At 33.8% G+C, this 21,389-nt stretch overlaps 1 protein-coding gene across 4 annotated transcripts in view; it reads left to right on the forward strand.

The window, feature by feature from the left end:
• The window catches only part of LOC126760602 (uncharacterized), a 27,248-nt gene continuing 5,859 nt past the window's right edge, over positions 1 to 21,389 (forward strand). For 2 of the 4 annotated variants that reach the window (XM_050476356.1, XM_050476360.1), the window contains exons 1-2: positions 11 to 59; positions 3,490 to 4,299. In XM_050476356.1, coding sequence (XP_050332313.1) covers positions 3,780 to 4,299 — 520 coding nt within the window. In that variant the 5' untranslated portion in view covers positions 11 to 59; positions 3,490 to 3,779. Of the gene's footprint in view, positions 66 to 3,451; positions 4,300 to 21,389 lie in introns of all 4 variants that reach the window. The other 2 variants (XM_050476357.1, XM_050476359.1) reach the window with 2 other exon arrangements.

Here is a 21,389-nt window from a genome sequence, read left to right on the forward strand (position 1 = left end):
GAGCAGTTGAACGGCGGCAGCAGCGGTGGCAGCACCTTCGAGACTCGGAAAAAGTCGTGGTAAAAGTGCGTCAAGTTCATATAACGGTCTAACATAATACACATGTGCGTGTGTGTGTGTGAGCATAAGCGCGCGCGCTTCACAATACCATTTTGTTGTTGTTGCTCACATTACGCGCGAATTTTGTTTTGTGGATTTTTGGAGCACAATTTCAAAGTGTTTAGGAATTTTGCTTGAACGATTTGCCGTGCTCTAAGTAGCCACTTTTGCGTGCGTGTGTGTGTGTGGGTGCATGTGGGAAACTATAAAATATATTTTTATGAGCTAATAAAAATTTAAAATCACCATTAGCAAATTTTGGGAAGTAAAGATACAAAACAAAAAACTACAGCGATTGACAAATAGAAAACTAAAAGAAAAAAATAAAGAAAAATAAAAATAGAAAAAAAATAAATTAAATTATAAAAAGAAATATTGAAAGGAAAATACTGAGTGGCAGCCGATGGCTTGCATATCGGCAAAATCGCAACAACAATAAACACCAGACAGCAAGTATGGCAAATAATGAAAATAATAAAAATAAAAATTTATATGTGCGATATTGGCGAGTTTATCGTAAAAATAAATTGCGGCTTAGCGCTTGAATGAATTTGCTTTGAATTTTCCTCCAACTGACCACGCCAGTCAGCAAGAGTTCAACAATAGCTGGTTGGCTGTGATGTGACGAACGCTCCTAGCGGGGTGCAAATCATTCACAACTATCAGCAACAAAACTAGTATATAACAACAACAAAGATAACAAAACAAAAACGAAATAAATATAAAATATTTCGCTAACACTTAGCGCTAGCTGGTGAGAACTCGTGTGTGTCTGTGTGTATGTTTGAGGGTGTTAACATATGCATATGTACATATATACATGTATAATGTGTACATTTTAATAAAAATGCTTAATGAATTGATTGAAAATTATTAATTTGCGCAGCACAGTGGAAAAATGGCACGCCATTAAACATATTCCAGCATAAAAGCATAAAAAATAATAGCAGATGTAGAAGTATTCGCCAAAGCACGGTTTAAAGTGTGCGAAGTGAAGCAGCGAAATTGATTACTAACAATTAAATAAAATTGTTATGACTAAAAACTGTGTGCAGAAATTTATTGATAAAAAACTGCTGTGAAAGTCTTATAGGTGTCAAAGAAAATATGGAACAGAAAAATTTGTTTGAAGATTAGAAAAAATTTTAAAAAAGTATATAAAAAAATTTTGATTTTTAACAACAAAAAAAGTTAAATTAGAACAAAACGAAAAGAAAATTTCGGAAAATTTCGAGTTTTTGTGTTAATAAAAAAAAATTTCAAGTTGAAAAAAAATTTTAAAAATTTGAGAATTTGAAAAAAAATTTAAATTAAAAACAAAATTATGCCAAAAAAGAGAAAAGAAATGAACATGTTTGATAATTTATAAAAGAAATTAAAATTAGTTCCCAATTTTAGTGTGTGATCACAAAAAAAAAAAAATAAAAAAATAAGAAATTATAAATGTGAAAATACATACAAATTTAATTAAAATATTATGGAAAAACGTTTTGAAAATATATCATTTATCACATATGGAGATATTTTTTATAGTAGTACAACATATTTTTGTCAAATGATAGAACAAAAAGAAACAAAAAAAACTTTGTATATAACTTTCGAGTTTTTCTCTTGAAAAATCTTTATAAGAGTTTGTGAATAGAGACAAAAACTGGATTTTTAATTAAAAATTTACAAAAATTTATAACACAAAACAAACAACGAAAAATTATAGCAAAACAAATATTTTCGAATATTCAGAAAGGCGTTGTTTAAGTAAAAAAAATTTTAATGCGAAATTACAATAAAAAATAAAAAAAAATAAATTATATAATAAAAAAAATTAAAAATTGATTAAATATTAATTCAAATTTATAACAGCAGAAAATTCTTAAATTATTAAAAAAATTAAAGAATGATTAACAAATGTGTAACAGAAAAACATTCTCAAATAAGCGAAAATTATAACAGAAACAATTAAATAAAATATAAAAAAAGCGAATTAAAATATACACAAATTAAAAATCTTCAATGTCTCAAAATACAAACAAAATAATTATATAAAAAAAATATTAAATTTTTAATTTTTTAGCCTTGAATATTTTTAAATAAAAAAAACATATATATAATTAAAAAGTATTTTAAAATTTTTTCAAATATTCCAAAAAAGTTTTTAAATTAAAATTTGTTAATTTTTTTTTGATAGTTGAATATTTTAAAATATAAAAAAATATTATTCACAAATTTCGATTTAAAAAAATCGTAAAAATATTCAAAAATAATAATTAAAATTTGATGAATTTTTCGATAGCTGAATATTTTTAAATACGAGAAATAAACTATTCAAAAATTTCGAGTTTTTAATGCAAAATGTAAAAATTTAAGAAAACTTCTAAAAATACAAAGAAATTATAGATATATTTAAATTATTTTTGTATCTTAAATATTTTTAAATACAAAAAAATTTCGACTTTTTGAAAATTCCTAAAGTATTCAAAAAATAATTTAATTAAAATTTGATGAATTTTTTGATAGTTGAATATTTTTATATATAATTTCAAATTTTTAGTTCAAAAAGTTTAATTTTTAAAAACTTATCAAAATACAAAAAATTAAAGAAATGTTTAAATTAATTTTTTTTTAATTCTTAGATATTTTTAAATGTAAAAAAATTTTGTTTGCAAATATCGACTTTTTAAAAAATTGTCAAAATATCCAAAAAAATATACGAATTTTTTTTATAGAAACGTATGCATTTTTGTTTGATTGCTGAATATTTTTAAATATAAAAAATTAATAATTCACAAATTTCAAGTTTTGAAAGATAAAAAGTTTGAAAAATTAAAAAAAACCCATAATTTTTTTTATTCTAAAATATCATTCAAAAAGTATACTCTCTTGGCTTACATTATAACTTTTAAAATCTCGAAATCGATAAAATATTTTAATTATTTCTAAAAAATTTCGAAAAATATTTGAAATTGTCAAAATAAAAAAAATAATTTTAATTAAAACTCAACCAAACATTGTACATTTTTTCAATATATGATTTGAAAAAACTAAAAAATTTTTTAACAAATCTCAAATTTTTGAAACTTTAGAAAAATTTATTAAAATTTAAAGAAAATAAGTTTAAATATTGAATAGATTTTAAAATATTTTTTCCTTTTTAATTTAAATTTTTAAGTTCAGGAATATAAATCAAGTTAGAAGTCAGAAATAATAATTAATTTGAAACAAAAATCTCAAAGACCACCACATAAAACCAATAAAAAATTAATTTATGCTTATAAGTTGAAAAAAAACTTTTGGCTCAATTAAAAATTCGACATACAGAAAAAAACTTTTTTTTAATATTTTTATGTTTTTTAAGATAACAAATATTTAAAAAAAAACAATGTTTTATAATAGCTTTCAGCTGAAAAATTCATAAAAAATAGTTAGTGAGTGCTCATAAGAAAATTCGAAAACTGTTGAAAGGCGCGCATAAAAAGTGAAGAAAATATGACAAAATGAAAGCGAAGTAACTCTAATGTCTACAAAAAAGGCCACGGACTAAAATAAAAATCAAAAATGCACGCCAAACTATAACGAAAGCAAAACCAATTACGCGCACAAGCCCAGTGCACCCTGAGGAACAAAAGCTCCTGCCCAACAACAGAAGACCCCAACCAATCTCCAGGTCACCGTCCGCGCCGGCGATGCTTTTGGAGTTTCTCAAATATGCCACAAGACTGCTGAAGAACAATATGACAACAATTATACTTGCTACAACAACAGCAACCGCCACAACGCCTACTCTTAATATAACAACAAATTTCACAACAGCAACAACAACAACCATTTCCAATATCAACTCCAGCGCCCTGCCCACACATAACGGCATGCTACCCGAACAACCCGCCACAACGCAACCCCCTTTGGAGATCTTCAACACTACACTTAAAACGCTCTTCAATAAAACACTCGCTAATGTGGCGCAAGCTAATTTAAGCGATTACACCACACCATCAACGCTTTCGAATGGCACCGGTGTTGTCAGCGGCATGGAGGTTGGCGGTACGTTGGCCGGAGGCGCAGCAACGGTAATGTCCGCTTTGCCAACCTTACCAGTGTCGCGCTATGCCATGGAGGCGACCACGTCATTGCCAGCACAAACGGTCGCCACATTCATGGCGGCGGGGAACAAGAACCGCGCCACAATAATTGTCTATCCCACAGGTGGGTACGAAGTGGATTAAGTCTGAAAAACTGTGAATTCAATTATAAGACGATGACTTCTTTGACTTTATATATTGTCTTCTCATTATATCTCTAAAGAATAATGTTACCATAACAACTCTGCAAGGTAACTAAAATGAGAACCAAAGTACAAATGGGTTCACCAAAATTATGTCCGTTTATTCTATTCCTAAGTTAAGCTAAATTTTGTGGGTAAAGTTATCTGTACTGTTTGGTTTTTGATCCACATCTCGCTCTCGTTATCCTTATTTGTTGACAGATCCGCGTTCTCGTATAATTTTCTTAGACTGAGGTCTAAAAGGTCATCTGACTTTTTCCTAGGGCAAACCGATCTCTTCTTTTTTCGCTTTACGGCTACAGTCTCAGAAAGCTGCACCCATTTCTTACGCCAAATTTAGATCACCATAAATAGTGTGACCAAAGATAAAAAATTCATTCGAAAAACTACTTTCAGATGACCGATCTCTTTAAAAACCCTTATCCTTGAGCCGCTGAAAAACTCATTGTATACCTTAGACTCTGTGGATTTTTCCAATTTCAGGAAGCATCCGTGTACCCCAACGATCCCAGTGCATTCGCCGGAAATTTCAAAGTTGATGAATTTGCTAGGGAGGGGACCCTAACCCCAATTCCATTTGATTGGAAGCGAGTCCAGCTCTAGTTCTAGACCTATTGACCTCATGTGAGCTCAGCAAGCTCTGTTCAACAATCAAATCTCAGGAGGTCTTCTGAACTACTTGCTCTTTGCAAGGCCGATTTCGTCGCAATTGTAGGAAAATGTTCAATGGGTACAACACGGTGCAGCTAAATATTTTGTCGAACGCTCTCTTCCAAAGCTGTGTGGAGGAAGGCGAGAAGAATCATTCTTTCACTTTCTTTTCTATTACCCTGATTTTGCCAGACTAAGAATGAAACATCTTGGTAGACACACCTTCAGCGAACCTACCAAATTGGTTGGGATTGATATTAAGCACACTCGTGGTAAGCCAAAAACGCTTCGTCGAGTTATTAGTTTCCGGTGGTTCGATTTTAGGAGTTTATTGAGTATTATAAAGGACCAATCTTCACAGCTGTTTAAGTGAGATCCAGAGCAATCTTTGGCTCAAGGATCAAAACCTAACCTAACCTGACCTAACTTAACCTATACTATATTGTAACGCCCTCCGAAGCTGACTGAGTTCTAGATTTTATAAGTAAGTCAAGTATAGCAGCGGTTCTAACGGAGACAGAGATAGGAAGCAGAAAGACTGAGGCGGTGGAAGCTTACAAACTTTGACTCTTTCTTTCTGCCTTATTTGCTTAATTGTTTACCTGGTTAAATATAGCATCTGTCACATAACAATGTTTTCAAACACCAGATGCCCATACTCTCCTCTACTGGCGCTCTCTCATTCCCGTCAAGTTTTTCATTAAATTTTTCATTAAAGTCAAGTGTCCAATTTGTATGTGACTAATATACGAGCAGTGTACAGCTGCTTGGAAAATTTATATGAAATTGAATTGAGAAAGTTAAGAGTTAGAAGGGTGGTGGGAGAAAGCTGCGCATTTTGACAACAACGTGAATAAACTTCCTTAACTTGTCAACCAACCAAGTTTGTAGGCAGGCAGGCATCCAAGCGAGAAGTTAATGAACTCTTTAGCGGCGTAACCTGCCCACCCACTCATTCACTCAAAGCCATATGACCTTCGGAAGCTTAATACGCCCGCCATCAGCAAGGCTCTGAAAGGCGTAAAAAGTGTTGGACTAGCTAAGACAGCCGAATGAGCTTAGACAAAGTTTTTATTGCCGCTTTTTTTTTTTGCTTTGCCAAGTTTGCTCACACGCAAAGCGTGTGCTAAGCGGGCGCTCGCATGTGTTTCCACAAAATGTTTGCTCCAAACTTTTGGCTCTGTTAGCGTGTCGTGCGTAAAGCAACCTGTCAAGGCGACGTAGCGCTGTCACGAAGTTATCGATACTAGGAAGCAGTGCGCTTGTTAGCGCGCGAGATTTATTTAAGCAGATAACACGCACCTTGGTTCTTTCTAGATACCCCCACCATCTGTCTAAACAGAAGCAACTTTGCTCATTAAACATATTCCCTTTGTGAAAGAAATGATGGAAGGAAAAATCGCTTAAGTTTACTACTATAACTGTATACAGTTTTGGCAAACATAGAGATTACAGTTACTTCCGAAAAATGTGCCTGACAGTCGACGTTCACAGCTGACACCGTTATGCGCCCAGTTGGAAAATCGGGTAATTCAAGCGGAAGAGCGATTTTCGTTCGACATAACATGGCCGATGAGTAGTTGGAGAAATACGCGGTGTCTGTTTGCTTTGTTGGAGCGAAGAGTAGTGATAAATGACTTTTATTGATGGACATTTATAATTGTTTTTATGACTTGCTTGAGTGACATTCATACTTGATTGATTGATGACCATTACTAGGGCATTAAATTTAATTATTGGAAAAGATTTTAGGTAACTTAACTATAATAAAGCAGAATTGAAAAAAATTAAGGAAATTAAAAAAAGAAATACTGCAACATTTTTTAATGCATTTTTAACTTTTAGGTTAAGTTCATTCATGCAGAAAGATTAAGAGGTTTAAGAAATTTTGAAGTCTGGAGTATACTATGGCCCAGTTACTTTTAAAACTAATTAAAACGGAGTGGGAAGAGGAGATATAGCTACCTTCAAGTGCACTAAACTAATTTCATTCATCAATTGCTGCACTTTGAACATGTACAGAATTGAGTCAGATGGTTAGAAAGATATTATAATAATTTCGCACGAATGATCTGCTCAAAATATTTTATAAAAATTCATTTATTGGCGTCTTTATTTGTAAACAGGAGCGGCCACAACTCTACTGTGATCTTGAAGTGAAGAATTTTCAAAAACTTGTCGGAATTTAGTAATAATTACATTTTAAAGGCAGTGTTTCACAAGTTCAATTTCGAATTTGATTAATGTCGTAATCAAACTTCAACTTAGTTTTTTTTTATATTTATAATGAACTTCAATGAACCACATATGTACCATTTTGGTCGATCACTCTTTGCCATTTTTCCGCTAGAGACATTATTCCATCAGTGTAAAACTTTTCTGGTTTCTCGGGAAAAAACTGCGACAAGTAATTTTCACAGACTTCTCTTGAAGCCAACTTTACTCTATTAAGGCAGTTTTGCATTGACCAAAACATATGATAGTCTGATGGTGCAAGGCCAGGACTATATGGTGGATGCACCAAAACTTCCCAGCCAAGCTCTCCCCGTTTTTGCCGAGTCATCAAAAATGTGTGTGGTCTAGCGTTGTCCTGATGAAAGACGAAGCCATTTCTGTTCATCAGTTCTGGCCGTTTTTTTCGTTGGCTTGCTTCAATCACATCAGTTGTTGACAGTAACATGTAGAATCAAACGTTTGACCAGGTTGGATCAGTTCATAGTGGATGATTCCATTCCAATTGCACCAAACACCTTTTTATCCTTTCGATAAAAAAAAATTTTCAAAATATAGCGAATTTCTTTATTATTTTCACTCATTTTTGAACAGCTGTAACTTTTTTTCAACTTCCCCGAATTTAATTTTTTTTTGGTTAAATAAAGCTTAAAATCTCACCTTTCCAACACTATATGGTATGACACAATGTGATTGGTAGCACTGGAGATATACAACTGCAACGACAACTATTGGCAAAATACGAAAAGATTTTTTCGACTAGCCCATATTTACATTTTAAGCGGAGTGTTTCACAAGTTCAATTTCAAATTGGATTAAGATCGGCACTGAAATAGTTCGATGATTGAATAAATAGCTGTTTTTGAACGCTTCTGTATTGGAGTTCCTTAAATGATTTGCCTATTTGCCTCTTATTTTCTCAATGGGACGACCAAATATCAACTCTTTGTTTGTTGTAGAAAATTTTAATAAATTATTCTGGTTTTAGCCTTGTCACAATTTTTTTCATAAATAACTTCGGCTTCCAGGATTGCCATTGCATTTTATATGTAATTCAGTAAAAACTTTAGTTTAAATGTAGTGTTTCACAAGTTCAATTATATATTGAATTAATGCGGACTTCAAAATCGATAGTCAGCTTATAAAATAAGTGTTTTTAAAAGCCTAACTAATGGAGATCTTGTCTTATTTTTGACAGTTTAGGTCTTACTCTATTGTCGGGACGGCCAAATCTCCACTGTTTGCTTGTAGAGTAGAATTTTAAATTTAAATTTTGGTTTCATTGTTTAGGAAGCTCGTGCCACAGTTTTTCTAATAAATAACTTAGGCAATCCTTGAAGTATTGTATTTTCGAAGTACTTTAGTAAAAACTGTAGTTTAAGTCCAGGGTTTCACAAGTTCAATTATTGATTGGACTCATGTGCGCTTTGGTATAGGAGAAATACTTAATATATAAGGGTTTTTGAATGCTTACGCAATATAAATTTAAAGAAAAATCATGTAAATTATTTTTCTTTTATGGCCGAAATTCTGAAATCTCAGCTGAAGTGCAGTTAAATAAAATATTTTGGAACAAACTTCAATAGATGAGTGCTTTTGAAAGCTTACATAATATATATCTTTTAAAAATTCAACGAATTTCTTTTTCGTTCAGGATCGGTACTGCCAAGTTTTTAATGTTTGCTTGTATAGTATAATTCCAATAAAAGATCTTCATATTTTTTAGTCTTTAAAGACAATTTGGCATATTTTTTGCCATTTACCACATTATAAGACTTGAAGACACCTTGAAACCTCAATTTCTTCTTAGTCATTTAGTATGAATTGCATTTTAAGCGCAGTGTTTCACAAGTTCAGCTACACCCCTCTCAAACGGACTTCATCACAAAGCCTTCCAGCATATTGCATAATATTTCAGCGCTTAAGTACACCCTTTCACACTCTACTTTGTGCGCCAAGTACACGCTGTTTGCTCCCTACTACTTCACTGCCCCACAAGCCAGCTATTGATATCAAAGGTATGCATATAATGTGATGCGTGGCAAGAAAGTTCCGCCTCAGCTCAACAAGCGCGCTGCCATCAAGTCAATTTCTACACTCTGTACCCGCAATAACCCCTTTCCCTCGTTTATGTCCCTTGAGCTGATTTAAAGAGTTAATAATATGTGTGCACATGTGTTTGCTTGTCTGTTGTATTTGCGTATTGACTTTTATGCGCTGCTTCCAACGCAAGAGCCATTGTGCTTATTGTTGTTGTTGCTGCTCACTTCAGCGCACATTTGTTTCAGTTGTGTGCTATTTAACCTTTCTGTGGCATTTATGCTAACTTTCTTTACTTTTTTTGCGACGTGCTACTATAGATAAATTTCCCTTCTAAATATTGCCAAGAATGTAGCTAAGCATGTATGTATGTGTGCGTGTGTGCGTTGCTTACATGTTTGCAGTTGGTATAGTCGGCAAGCATGTGTTTGTGCGCATATTAAATTCCCCAATGAAAAATTTACGTAATCTATCAACGCACGCCAGCGTGCACGAACACAAGCAAGCACACACACATAAACGTAAGAGCGCATATTTGCATGCATATTTTTGCATGTAAAAATGTAGTTTATATAACTTGCTGTGCGCCGGCATGCAAACATGCATTTTTATATTTTTAGACTAGCTATATTATTTTTAGATTTTTTTTATATATACTTTTTTTAGATTTATATATATATTTTGTTTACATCTTTTATATACTTTTTAGATTTATATATATATATCGTTTTCAGATTTTTTTCAAATATTTTTTGAGAGTTATTTTTGATGTATTTTTTTAGTTATTTTTATACTGCTGCTCATATTTGATTATTATTTCTTCTACCTTCACTCTGCTACTTTTTATATACACTTTGCATATGTTGCCTTTGCAACAGTTTGTGCATTTCAAATTTCATTTCAACTACACACGTGTGCGGTGCTTTGTTCTTGACAGCCGCTTGTCGGTCCCCCAGGCAGCCGTGGCGTATACGTAACCCCAATTTGTATGTTATTTAGTTTATTAAAATGTAGTTAAATATTAAAGTTACCCCAGTGGCGGTCGATAGACGAGCATACACATACATATATACAGCTATTTTATATATGTGTGTGTGTTAATAGTTTATTTATGCTTGTGACTTTTTGGCTTAAATATTGGATGCGTCCATTTACAAAGAACTCAGGAAAGAAAAAATAAAGCTGTGAGGCATCGGTGGCTTTCGCAAACATACATACATACATATATACAAACAAACATAGCTATGTTTATAAATAAACATCAGAATATTCCATAAAGTACTTAAAAAATACTTAATATTGAATAAAATTAATCCGGCAAAATATAAATGGCAAATATTTGAATATGTGTCCAAAATTTGGGTAAAGCAGATAAAAGGATAAAGCGATTAAATTATATTTCCCAATAAAAACGGTGTGAGTTTTGTATTGAAAGCAATAGAAAGATTTAGAAGCTGCAAAAAATAAATGTTATATATGGAAAAATAAAAAAAAAACATTTACTAAATAGGATTTTGTGCTTTGCTGATTTAAAAAAAACATTTGAAAAAATAATTAATCATTTTCCAAAATTTCAAAAGGAGTTGTTTAATGTTGTATTTTTTAATCTATGTATGTACATATGTTCATACATATATTCAAAATTATTAATTAATCAAAAATTTGAAAGAAAATTTTACTTAATAAATTTTGTTAATTACTCATTTATATTATCATATGGTAGCTTAAAGAGAAAAAACCTCAAAGAATATGTTCTTTGTATATGCACTTTTATAGGCAATTTTTTTAAAGTGAAACAACTAAAGTCTTATAGCTGATAACACTAGCAATCGAAACAGAAATAAAATATAATAAATGAATAAAAATAATATTTTTCGAAAATAGAAAAAAAAATTGTGAAATTTTTTATTTTTTTTTTATTTTTAAAAAAATTTTAAATATTATAATGTTTTTTTGAAAATTATAAAAAATAAAATTGTGAGAAAAAATTGTGAATTTTTTTTATAAATTTTTTTTGATATTAAAAAAAAAATTAAATAAAATATTTTTTTCAGAAATTAAAAAAAATAAAGTCGTAATTTACTTTTTTTAATAAATAAAACAGAATAAGTGAATAAAAAACTTTTTTTCGAAAATTAAAAAAAAAATATTGTGAAATTTTTACTTTTCAATTTCTGAACTTGTTTCAGTTTAAAAATGATCTCTTAAATAACTGTTTTTTGATTGTGAAAAAAAAAAATATTTTGAAATATAATAATAATTTTTTTTTGGGAAATTAAAAAAGTAAAATTGTGAAATTATTTTTTTCAATTTTATAAAAAAAAATTTTGAAATTGTTAATTTTTAATTTCTGAAATTTTTTCGGTTTGAAAATGATCTCTAAATTAAAAAGAAAAATTTGTATTGGAAAAAAAATATTTTGAAATGATTATTTTTCAATTAATGTATTTCTTCCCTCCAAGACAAACTTTTTTAAATTTTTATATATTGATAAAAAAAATAAAATTAATAATAAAATTTTTACTTTTTAATTTCTAAATTTTTTCAGTTTGAAAATGATCTCTTAAATAATAAAAATATATATTTTTTGATATTTAAAAAAAAAATATTTTGAAATATTATATGAAAATACATATTTTTTGATTTTGAAAAACAATTTTAAGAAATATTTTGAAAAAAAAAATATTTTTATATTTAAAATTTTTTTATATTTAAAAATAATTTTTTCGGATTTTTTTTTTCGGTTTGAAAATAAATAAAATAAATAATTAAATAATTAATAATTTTTGTTTTTTCGATATTGAAAAAAAAATATTTTGATATTATTATTTTTCAATTAATATACTTCTTTCTGTTTCCAGAAATTTAAAATTTTAAAGACAAAAATTGCAGAACAAACTTTTTCCAATTTCTAAACAAAAAAAATAGTTGGCAACTCAACTCGTGTCAAAAAAAAGGATTAGTTTGAAACTTCTAAGTTTGCTTGATTTAAAAGCAGCATTTATTGCTCATCAGCCACCTTTCGGCGGACGTGAGCAACTATTTTGAAAAGCAGCTAACGGACCTAATACTAACTAAGAGCACACACACATGTATACACCAGCAAATGCCTTTGTTAGTTGCTTAACAAATGGTGTTGGCCATAGATATAGTTATTGCAATTGTTGTTGTTGCCATAGATATTGTTATTGCAATTGTTGTTGTTGCCGTTGCCTTAGTGCATTTGTTAGCATAGCACGTTTATTTACTTTACACGGCTCAGCGCCCTTTGCCTGACTGAAAAGAATCGAGTGTTTGTATGTGTGTGTGCTCACGCTCTCTCAGTATGTAGCGGTGTTTACTCGCACCAATGCTGTTTGAGCATTGAGTTTATTAAAAAAAAAGTTAAACGAATTTTGTATGCAGGTGTGTGTGTGTGCCTCTTGGCTTTCAAACTGCATGTAATGGTGTGTGTGTGTGTACATATGTATATATGGGAGAGTAGTTACCCTTCACATGCAGGCTTAATTTTTTCCAACTGAGCTGGCAATCAGCATCAGCACTGCGACTGTCAGTCAGTTTTGGGGTGTAATAGTGTTTGGCAAAGCTTTTGTGCGCCTGTAGCACCGTGTCTATGTGTGTGTGTGTGTGCGAGTATGTTCTGTGGAAATGGCAAAGTTGGCTTGAATTCATAAGACCACTCGACTGTCAAGCTCGTACTGTTAGTTTACCTAAGTTGTTGTAGTAGTTGTTGTTACTCTTGGCTGTTCTTGGCTCATGCCATTGTTAGGCTGGAATAAACAAAGTCAATTTCGGCTTGCAGTGAGGTAGGTAATCCAATCATATTGAATTTGGGTTCAAGCCAAAAAGGCGCTTATTTAGATTTTTGGTATTAAAATCATTAAGCTGGATATTTATTTATTGAATTTGCTAACAAAATGACGCGTTTACCCTTATCGTGGTATTTTTTTTATGCAAAGCAATTTGCAATGACCATTTTCAACCTCTACGATTGAGTTGTTTTGCTAACCCAAAATAGAACCACATTAACCCTTACCGCACCTTTACATAGAAATATAAGGTCATGAGGGTTATGTATGTATATAAACAAGAAAAACCGTTAACTTTAGTTATATCGCAGCTACAATACAATGCTCTCCACAAATAAAAATGTTTTCATTCAAAAGCTTGATTTTGATCCGTCAGTTCGTATGACAGCTATATGCTAGAGTGATCCGATCTGAGCTATTTCTACGGAGATTATACCGTTGCCTTGGAGAATATTCTGTGCGAAATTTCATGCTGATATCTTAACAAATAAAACAGTTTCCCATACGAAAACTCGATTTTGATCGTTCAGTTTGTATGGCAGCTATATGCTACAGTCATCCGATCTGAGCTATTTCTGCGGAGATTATACCTTTGTTTTGAATAATCATTTGTGCCAAATTTCATGAGGATCTCTTGTTAAGTAAAACAGTTTTCCATACAAGAATTTAATTTTTATCAGTTAGTATGTATGGCAACTATATGTTATAGTGATCCGATCTGAACAATTTCTACTGAGATTATACCATTGCTTTGGAAAATATTCTGTGCAAAATTTTATGCCGATATCTTATCAAATATAAAAGTTTTCCATACAAAGACTCGATTTTGATCGTTCAGTTTGTATGGCACGTATATGTTATAGTGATCCGATATCGGCAGTTCCGGCAAGTAAGCAGTTTCCTTTGAAGAAAAAGACGTGTGCAAAATTTCAGATCGATATCTTAAAAACTTAAAGGCTAGTTCGCGGATATAGGGACATACAGACATGGCGAAATCGACTCAGCTCGACGCACTAATCGTTTTTGCATATAGCCGATGTTCCCTTCTGAGTATTATAAATTTCATGACAAGCAATATACCCTATACAACATATAAACAAATTTCAGGTATTAAGTAGTTTCAGATGTAGTTTAAGATCTTTCGACTTGTTTGCTCACCGAAAGCTGTACTCTAGTGCTCTACCACTTGCATAGGGTCATACGTTGTTATGAAACCGGAGTAACGGACTTCTTATAGCCGAAAAGGGTCTTAGAAGATCCAAAAACAGGTTCAAGATAAGCAGCTTGGCAACGCCCGACCTCTGATCACCAAATACTTCGATGAAGTTTACTATTCTCTATCCTCTAAATAAGTCTCCAGATGACACAAGCTGTTTTTCATATCCTTAGAATAACACACATTTTACCCTAAATTATTTACTCTCCCTCTAGGGCAAGCAAACACGCTAATCGTCTCATAATATTCTTGGCTTTTCTGACCACCACGAAACTATTTACCAACAAAATTATTTTCTTAACTTTTCAGTCGCGTTTTCCCACCGCTTTAGCATTCCACCCACAGCCGTACATTCAATATTATACAACCAAGCACCACTATATAGCACGTCAAGCCACCACACTTAATGCTTTTCTGCTGTTTGCCCAACATGCTCAAACACCGCCACTTGAGTCGTTAAAATATTTTCATAGGCTCAGCTGGTCGTTAAACAACAGGCACTCTGGTGCCTGATTACATTCAACGGTACATACCGCAAATAACGGCAAACAACTAAGCACAAGAATAAATTTATCTACTATAACTATTCGTAGTCACCCAACGCGCCCCCCACGAACGAACGGGGCTAGCGCTTGAAAGCTTCAATGCGGCATTTATGCCAAACCAGCAGGCAGACATCCACCCAATCATGAGTTCCGTTAGGTATCCGTTTCGCTATGTTGGCATTCAGCTTGTGAACCAGCAACTTGACGTCCTTCGGCATTCAACGGCGCTGCAACTATCTGCCCATTTAAGTACTCATTCATTCGTTGTTGTTCATGCACCACCCAGCTCCCGCTTCGGCCTCTCATTCAGCTGACATTTAAGTATATACAGCGTGATAGAGGGGACAACACAAGAGCAGACCTCCCGCACTTTTTCGAGCACACAGCAGATAACCTTCATCGTCAAGAGTCTATTGAGCTGTGAAGCTCGAGTTCTGCAAGCTCTGGGCGCTTACCCCGCATACCTTTATTTTCGCTACCGTATTGTCGTCGGTCTGCTATACATATATGTTAATTTATTTTTACCTGCGTAATGAATTCGTTTTGCCGTTATACATATATACAGAAGTGCTTGTAAATATTGTATTCGATTCGCATTTCCATCTGTTGTGTTGCTATAATTGTGGCACGCGCCACGCGCTAGTGTCGTACTGGAATTATTTTTCAAAGCTGCGGGATAATACCACCTACACGCGCCGGCTCAATGCCTGCTGCTAATGTTTGCTTGGATTCTTTTATGGAAATCCATAGCTTGTGTGGCGTCCACCACTCAGCATAGCCACTGCATTCAAATTTGGGCTTCCGCCTCCATTATATAAGTATTTGAAGGAGCCTTTGGTATTAGGAAGAAACTTTGAGGGGAGATTAACAACTACAGGAAGGGGCCAACGACTTCTTTTGATGACAAAAGTGGCTTAGCTTGAATGACTTTATATGATTTCAGAGCTCGTGAGTCTTCCTCCACTTAGCGTAGCTATGATACGCTAAAAATCGGAACTATTCAAATTTGGAGTTCCGCCTTGCTTATAGAAGTATGTGAGGAAGCCTTTGGTATTAGGTAAAAGCCTTGTAAGCCATTGAGCTCCATTAGGATTGTTGAGGAGCGAAAGAAAGAGGCCAAGAACTTCTTATTCTTCTTTCCAGTTAACAACAGTGCGCCAATCGTTTCTTCTTTTCACAAGGTGGCGCCAATTGGAGACTCCAAGTGAAGCCAGGTCCTCTCCACCTTGTCCATCCAACGGAGTGGAGGTCTTCCTCTTTTTCTTTCTCTCTCTCGTTCTTTGATCGCCATTCACTTGGGAGTGGCCAGAAACGATTCTTTTACATATGGCACAAGCAGCTCACGACTTCCGTTCTTTGACCAAGTATCCTCTGGATAGCCTAAGAACATCCAATTGAAGGCGAGCTAAAGAAGGCGAAACATCCCCTCTACAGGGTTGTGCGCGGAATTTTGGACCCGCCACGTAAAAAACGCCCCAATGAAAAAGTTTAAACTGCCTCGGATGAGAGGTCAAGAACTTCAGAGAATTGAAAAAAGCATGTAAGCTTGAATGTTTGCAAGGCTCCTTGACGTCCACCACTTAACATAGCCATGGTGCGCTCAAAATCGAAACTATTCAAACTAGGGATTCCGTCTCACTTATAGGGTGTTGTTGGTCTTCTAATGAACTAAGTATTTTAGGATTGTTTGAGGAGAGAATAACAACCACAGGAATAAAGAGTTCAACAACTTCACTTGGTAGAGAAAAGTTGGAGAATTTGAATGCTTTCATGAGATTCCAGAGCTCTTGCCTTCACTTAATATAGCTAATGTACGATCAAAGTCGAATCTATTTTTGTAAAGAGACGGAAACCTTGTTGGACCTCTATTGAACTCTATAAGGCTTGTTTCTGAAGATTACAGGAAAAGGTCAACAACTTCATCGTGTGTAGAAAAGTGGGTTTGTTGCATGACTATCGCTTGGTGTTTGTTGGGTTCTAATCTCTGATACGTTTTTCTAATAGTCTCCAAACTATCTAGTAGATGTACGCGGATCCAGTAAAACTTTCGGTACTTTGTCTGTTAACTACTGGAGAGAGCAGGCTCACTTTGACCAAACTTTTAGCGAAATTCTGAGTTCCTCCAGACAACGACGATTAGAAGAAAGAAAGCAACTATCTTTTTTTTTGCGTGACATCAAAGTCTCATGATATGAGCTCCATTTACTTTGCTTTTATTGCTAAAAACTAACCTTCAGAAATATATTCAAGTTCATCATTTATCCAACACTCTGGCATTATCTCGTTTTCTTTGTCATACCTATTTTACCTTATTACGCTTCAAAGCATTGAAGCACAATTCTATACCGAGCACCTCAGCTTTTAATCACTGTTTTCCACAACACACTCTCTTCACCGTTTTGTCCTGTGTAATCCCGTTCACTTCCCAACTGACATACATACGCTTCGTCAGCTTTCAATAAATATCTTCCTTTTCTCAACTTTTTGTTGCTTTATATTCCCAGAACTAAATCAGTTTGTGCGCTTTTGTTGACGACAACTTTCATTGGCTGTTTTCTTCTTTATTCCTTAATTCCATGATTCCATAATCGCTTTGTATCAATGCGCATTCAAACTCGTGCGTCTTTCATTTCATTCGCCTTTCTGGTAATGTACGCAGTCAGCTCTTGCTATTTATTATTATACCCTATACTCGGTATATAAAGTTTTTTAGGAAGTTTGAAATACACAAAGAAACGTTGGAACCTCTATAAGGTAGAGTTGAGTCCCTAACATATTAGCTTTTGAGATATTGATCCGAAATTTTAGACAAGTCCTTTTTTCCTAAACAAGCTGCTTATATGTCGGAGCCACTTTGGGACCACTATAACATATAGGTGTCATACAAATTATCTGATCAAAAGCTCTAGTATAGAAAATTTTTCTAATTTACAATCTATCTTTACGAAATTTGGCGTAAATAATTATCCAAGACAACACTATCATTCCAGAATAAATTGTTCAGATCGGTTCATTATAGCATATAGCAAGATATTTCTACGAAATTTTAGCAGAAATTATTATCCAAGACAACATATCATCTCCGAATACATTTTTCAGACCGGACCAAAATTTTTTGAAAATTTTTTTACTTGTGTAGGGTATTAAGGCTTCGCTGCAACCGTAGTTAACATTTTTTCTTGCTTTTTGCTACATCCAAGCTTTCATCTAATTTAATTTTCTAATTGAATTTGTTAGCATAAATATATTTTTCAAATCCCCACACATCCACACACACACACACAAAGCACACAAACACAAGCACATTTATTGATTCAGTGACATTTGTCTTGGATTCAATTAAATTAGCAAATGAATATCCTTTTTAAGCTGAAGCAGCTTGTGAGAGTGTGCGTGTGGATTAAAATTCTGCACAAGCAAATATACAGTTATATAAACAGTCATGATTTGTTTCAATTGGCAGCTAACTGTAATTACTGCCTGGGGTGATTTATGTTTTAATTTCGCATTTTAATTATAATTTCAGATTTTGTTTTGCGGCTTTAAAGCTTTCTTTTTTGAAAATATATAAGCATTTAGCCAATGATGTGTACGTTCGTGTGTATCTTTGTGAATGTTTATTAGTCGGTGGGTAATCCGAAGCCCTCAAATACTTAGTATTTCAATTGCGATTACCTCAGCTTCACTGAGATTGCATAAATCTTCTTTAGCAAACAGCTCTCTATCGCTTCCGTTTCGCTTGCTTTGCTGTCTTAGTCATTCTTGCTTCATTCATCATCCAAATTTACAGCTAACATTATTCATTTCCGTTTTTCTTATCTCCCGCAATGACTTAGCTGCATACATATTCGTCAAAGTATTTACAGTTACATGTATTTTTGGCGGATGACATTATTTAGCTTCATAAAAAATATTGTCAATGCAGAAAGATTATATTTTATTCATCAGAATTAAGTAAACGTAAGACCATGGAAGGACTTGTTATACAGGGTTTTCCAATAAGAGTGATGATTTCTTTAAAAAAATACACTAATTGTGAAGGACAATAAAATATTCTTTTGAAAGAGCAAATTGGATGAACCCAATTTTCGAGTACTTTTTCCAAAAACAAGTCGTTTATCATGAATATTACGTTCAAAAAAGACTTATATAGCTTGAACAGAGTCTGGGTTATTGCTAAAGACCAAAGAGTTCAAATAACCCTACAAGAACTTGTCTAAGGGTGTAAATCACAACTTCTTCGTGGCCACTCACCGTCAAAATTAATAAATAATCGAAATAATCGAATCTCCACACCTTTTTCGCCATAAATCGGCTGTTGTACGAGCTGTGTGGCACGTAGCCCCGACTTGTCGAAACAAAATGTTGTCAAGATCAACTTCTTCCAACTGCGATCATAAAAAGTTGGTTATCACCGATCTATACCGCTCTCCATTGACAATAATGGTGTCACCAGCCTTATTTCGAAAAAAGTACGGACCGTTGATTCCACCAGACCACACCAAATGGTTCAATGGCTTCCGTTCTTGAGTGAGAGCAATGAATACAATGAAAAAAATATCATCCCTATTGGAAAACCCGGTATATAATGTTTATAATTTCAAAATGCTCAAAACTAAAGAGCTCATACTATAGTTTCTAGCCCAAATAATAGATCTAGTAAAATTTAATCTTTCATTAAGTTAAAGACTTTATTTAACATAGTTAGAAGCATTCAATTTCCATCAAATATGCTCCGTTTCGCTCAACAACTTATTGCCATTTTCATACAGCAACTCTCATAGAAACCTTCCCTTCTATTCTACTGACAAAAACTTGGGACAATAGATTCTCATAAGCTTTTCTTGAGCCAAATTCTTCACAAGCAAAATCATTCGCCATAGACAGCAACAGCTAGGAAACACTTGGGTTTAAGTCCAGACTATAAGTTGGATGCATAAGAGCCTTCTAACCAAGCTACTGAAGCCTCAGTCGAGTCACTATCGTTGTCTAAAGCCTAGCGTTGTCTGTATAGAACAAAATTACTTTTCTACTGGTCAAAGCTGACCACTTCTAGGCGATTGCTTACTTCAGCAGGTCCATTTATTGTCAAGAGAGGTGCGAATTAAAGGGTTCTTAATATACATATGTATATGTAAAACAAATATTTAGTAGTCAAAACTGACTAAAACGTATACAGCATACTTCAATTACATGCCCATATGGCATACAACCTCTACAAGCTAGCGCTGCTTTTGGCCTCGTAAGCCTCATTAGAATTGCGTGCGTGTCAAGTGACAGCGAAACTGAAACAGAGTACAGCAATACCTGTGGGCAAACCATCATACAGCGAACTAAGCGAAATTATGTTTCTTCCGCCAAGAATTTCAATTAAACAGTTGGTAAGCCCAAAAGTACGCCCGCCACAAGGGAAATGTATTTGCTTCGCTGTGTAGTGGCATACATTTAGGCTTATATAGTTCAGTGACCCCACGAATGACTGTGGTTTAGTGCTTACTGCTGCGGCTGAATGCCAGTTATCATATGACTTTTGGCATTAACTCATCATTAGATATTCTTCCCGAAATAAATGACGGTTTAGCACAATGTTGCCACCTACTAACATAGCGTGCAGAGCATACAGCGCACATTGCGGCTTGCGGTCGTGTATATATTCGTTGCATACTTCGCCGCACACTTGTCATTTGCATTAATGTAATACTACATATTACTGTCGGCTGTCAGCGAAGTTGAGTTGTTGTGTAAATAGCTGTCGTTAATGACGCGCAACATGGCACATTTACCGCGCACAAGCGCGTATACATCGAGCAGTTCTCTCTCTCTTTTTCTCTTTAGCACTGACTGCCATCAGCGAGGTGTGCTTTTAGGCGCTTGAACTTAGCGACGTGTCTGCAGCGCTTTTCCATGCTTTCTGGCTTACACACACTTCCTCTTTCTGTTTCCTATCTCTGCAATTGTTACCTGCCGTATCTAACATCTGATTTTTTGTCATACCGCCTCCTGGCTCAACTGTCAGACTGTCATTTCTGCCACCCTACATATAGACAACCTTATTTTCACGTCATATATTTGGTCGCGCTGTGCCTTTCAGCCGTTTTCCCAACGTCACTGCCTCTGTCATTGGTTTTTTGTGTTTGTTTTTGCTTGTGCCTCTAATGGCTTTAGTTTCTGGTTTGTGTGTGCCCCCTTAGTCTTATCTCGGTCGCGTTGATGACGGCTGACGTTAATTGGGTTTAATGATGCGTGGTGACAACAGCGCCGCTTCTTGGTGCTGGCGCATGGCTCAACACCGTGTAATGCGAAAAATACCACTTCTCTGTTTTTGTGCCTTTGTTATCCGTTAATTCTATTTTTAGCAAATTCTGTTTTATATTATACGAGCAGGTCTCTACACACTAACATCAGCTTATCGGGGAATTTTTTTTTGTTTTTTTATCAAAGTTTTTGCTCTTTCGTAATGCTCATTGGCCTTGGTGGTGCTTAACATTGCCGGGAATTTATAGTTATTGATAAATTAT

The sequence above is a fragment of the Bactrocera neohumeralis genome, chromosome 5, assembly GCF_024586455.1.
Source record: "Bactrocera neohumeralis isolate Rockhampton chromosome 5, APGP_CSIRO_Bneo_wtdbg2-racon-allhic-juicebox.fasta_v2, whole genome shotgun sequence".
NCBI lineage: Eukaryota > Metazoa > Arthropoda > Insecta > Diptera > Tephritidae > Bactrocera > Bactrocera neohumeralis.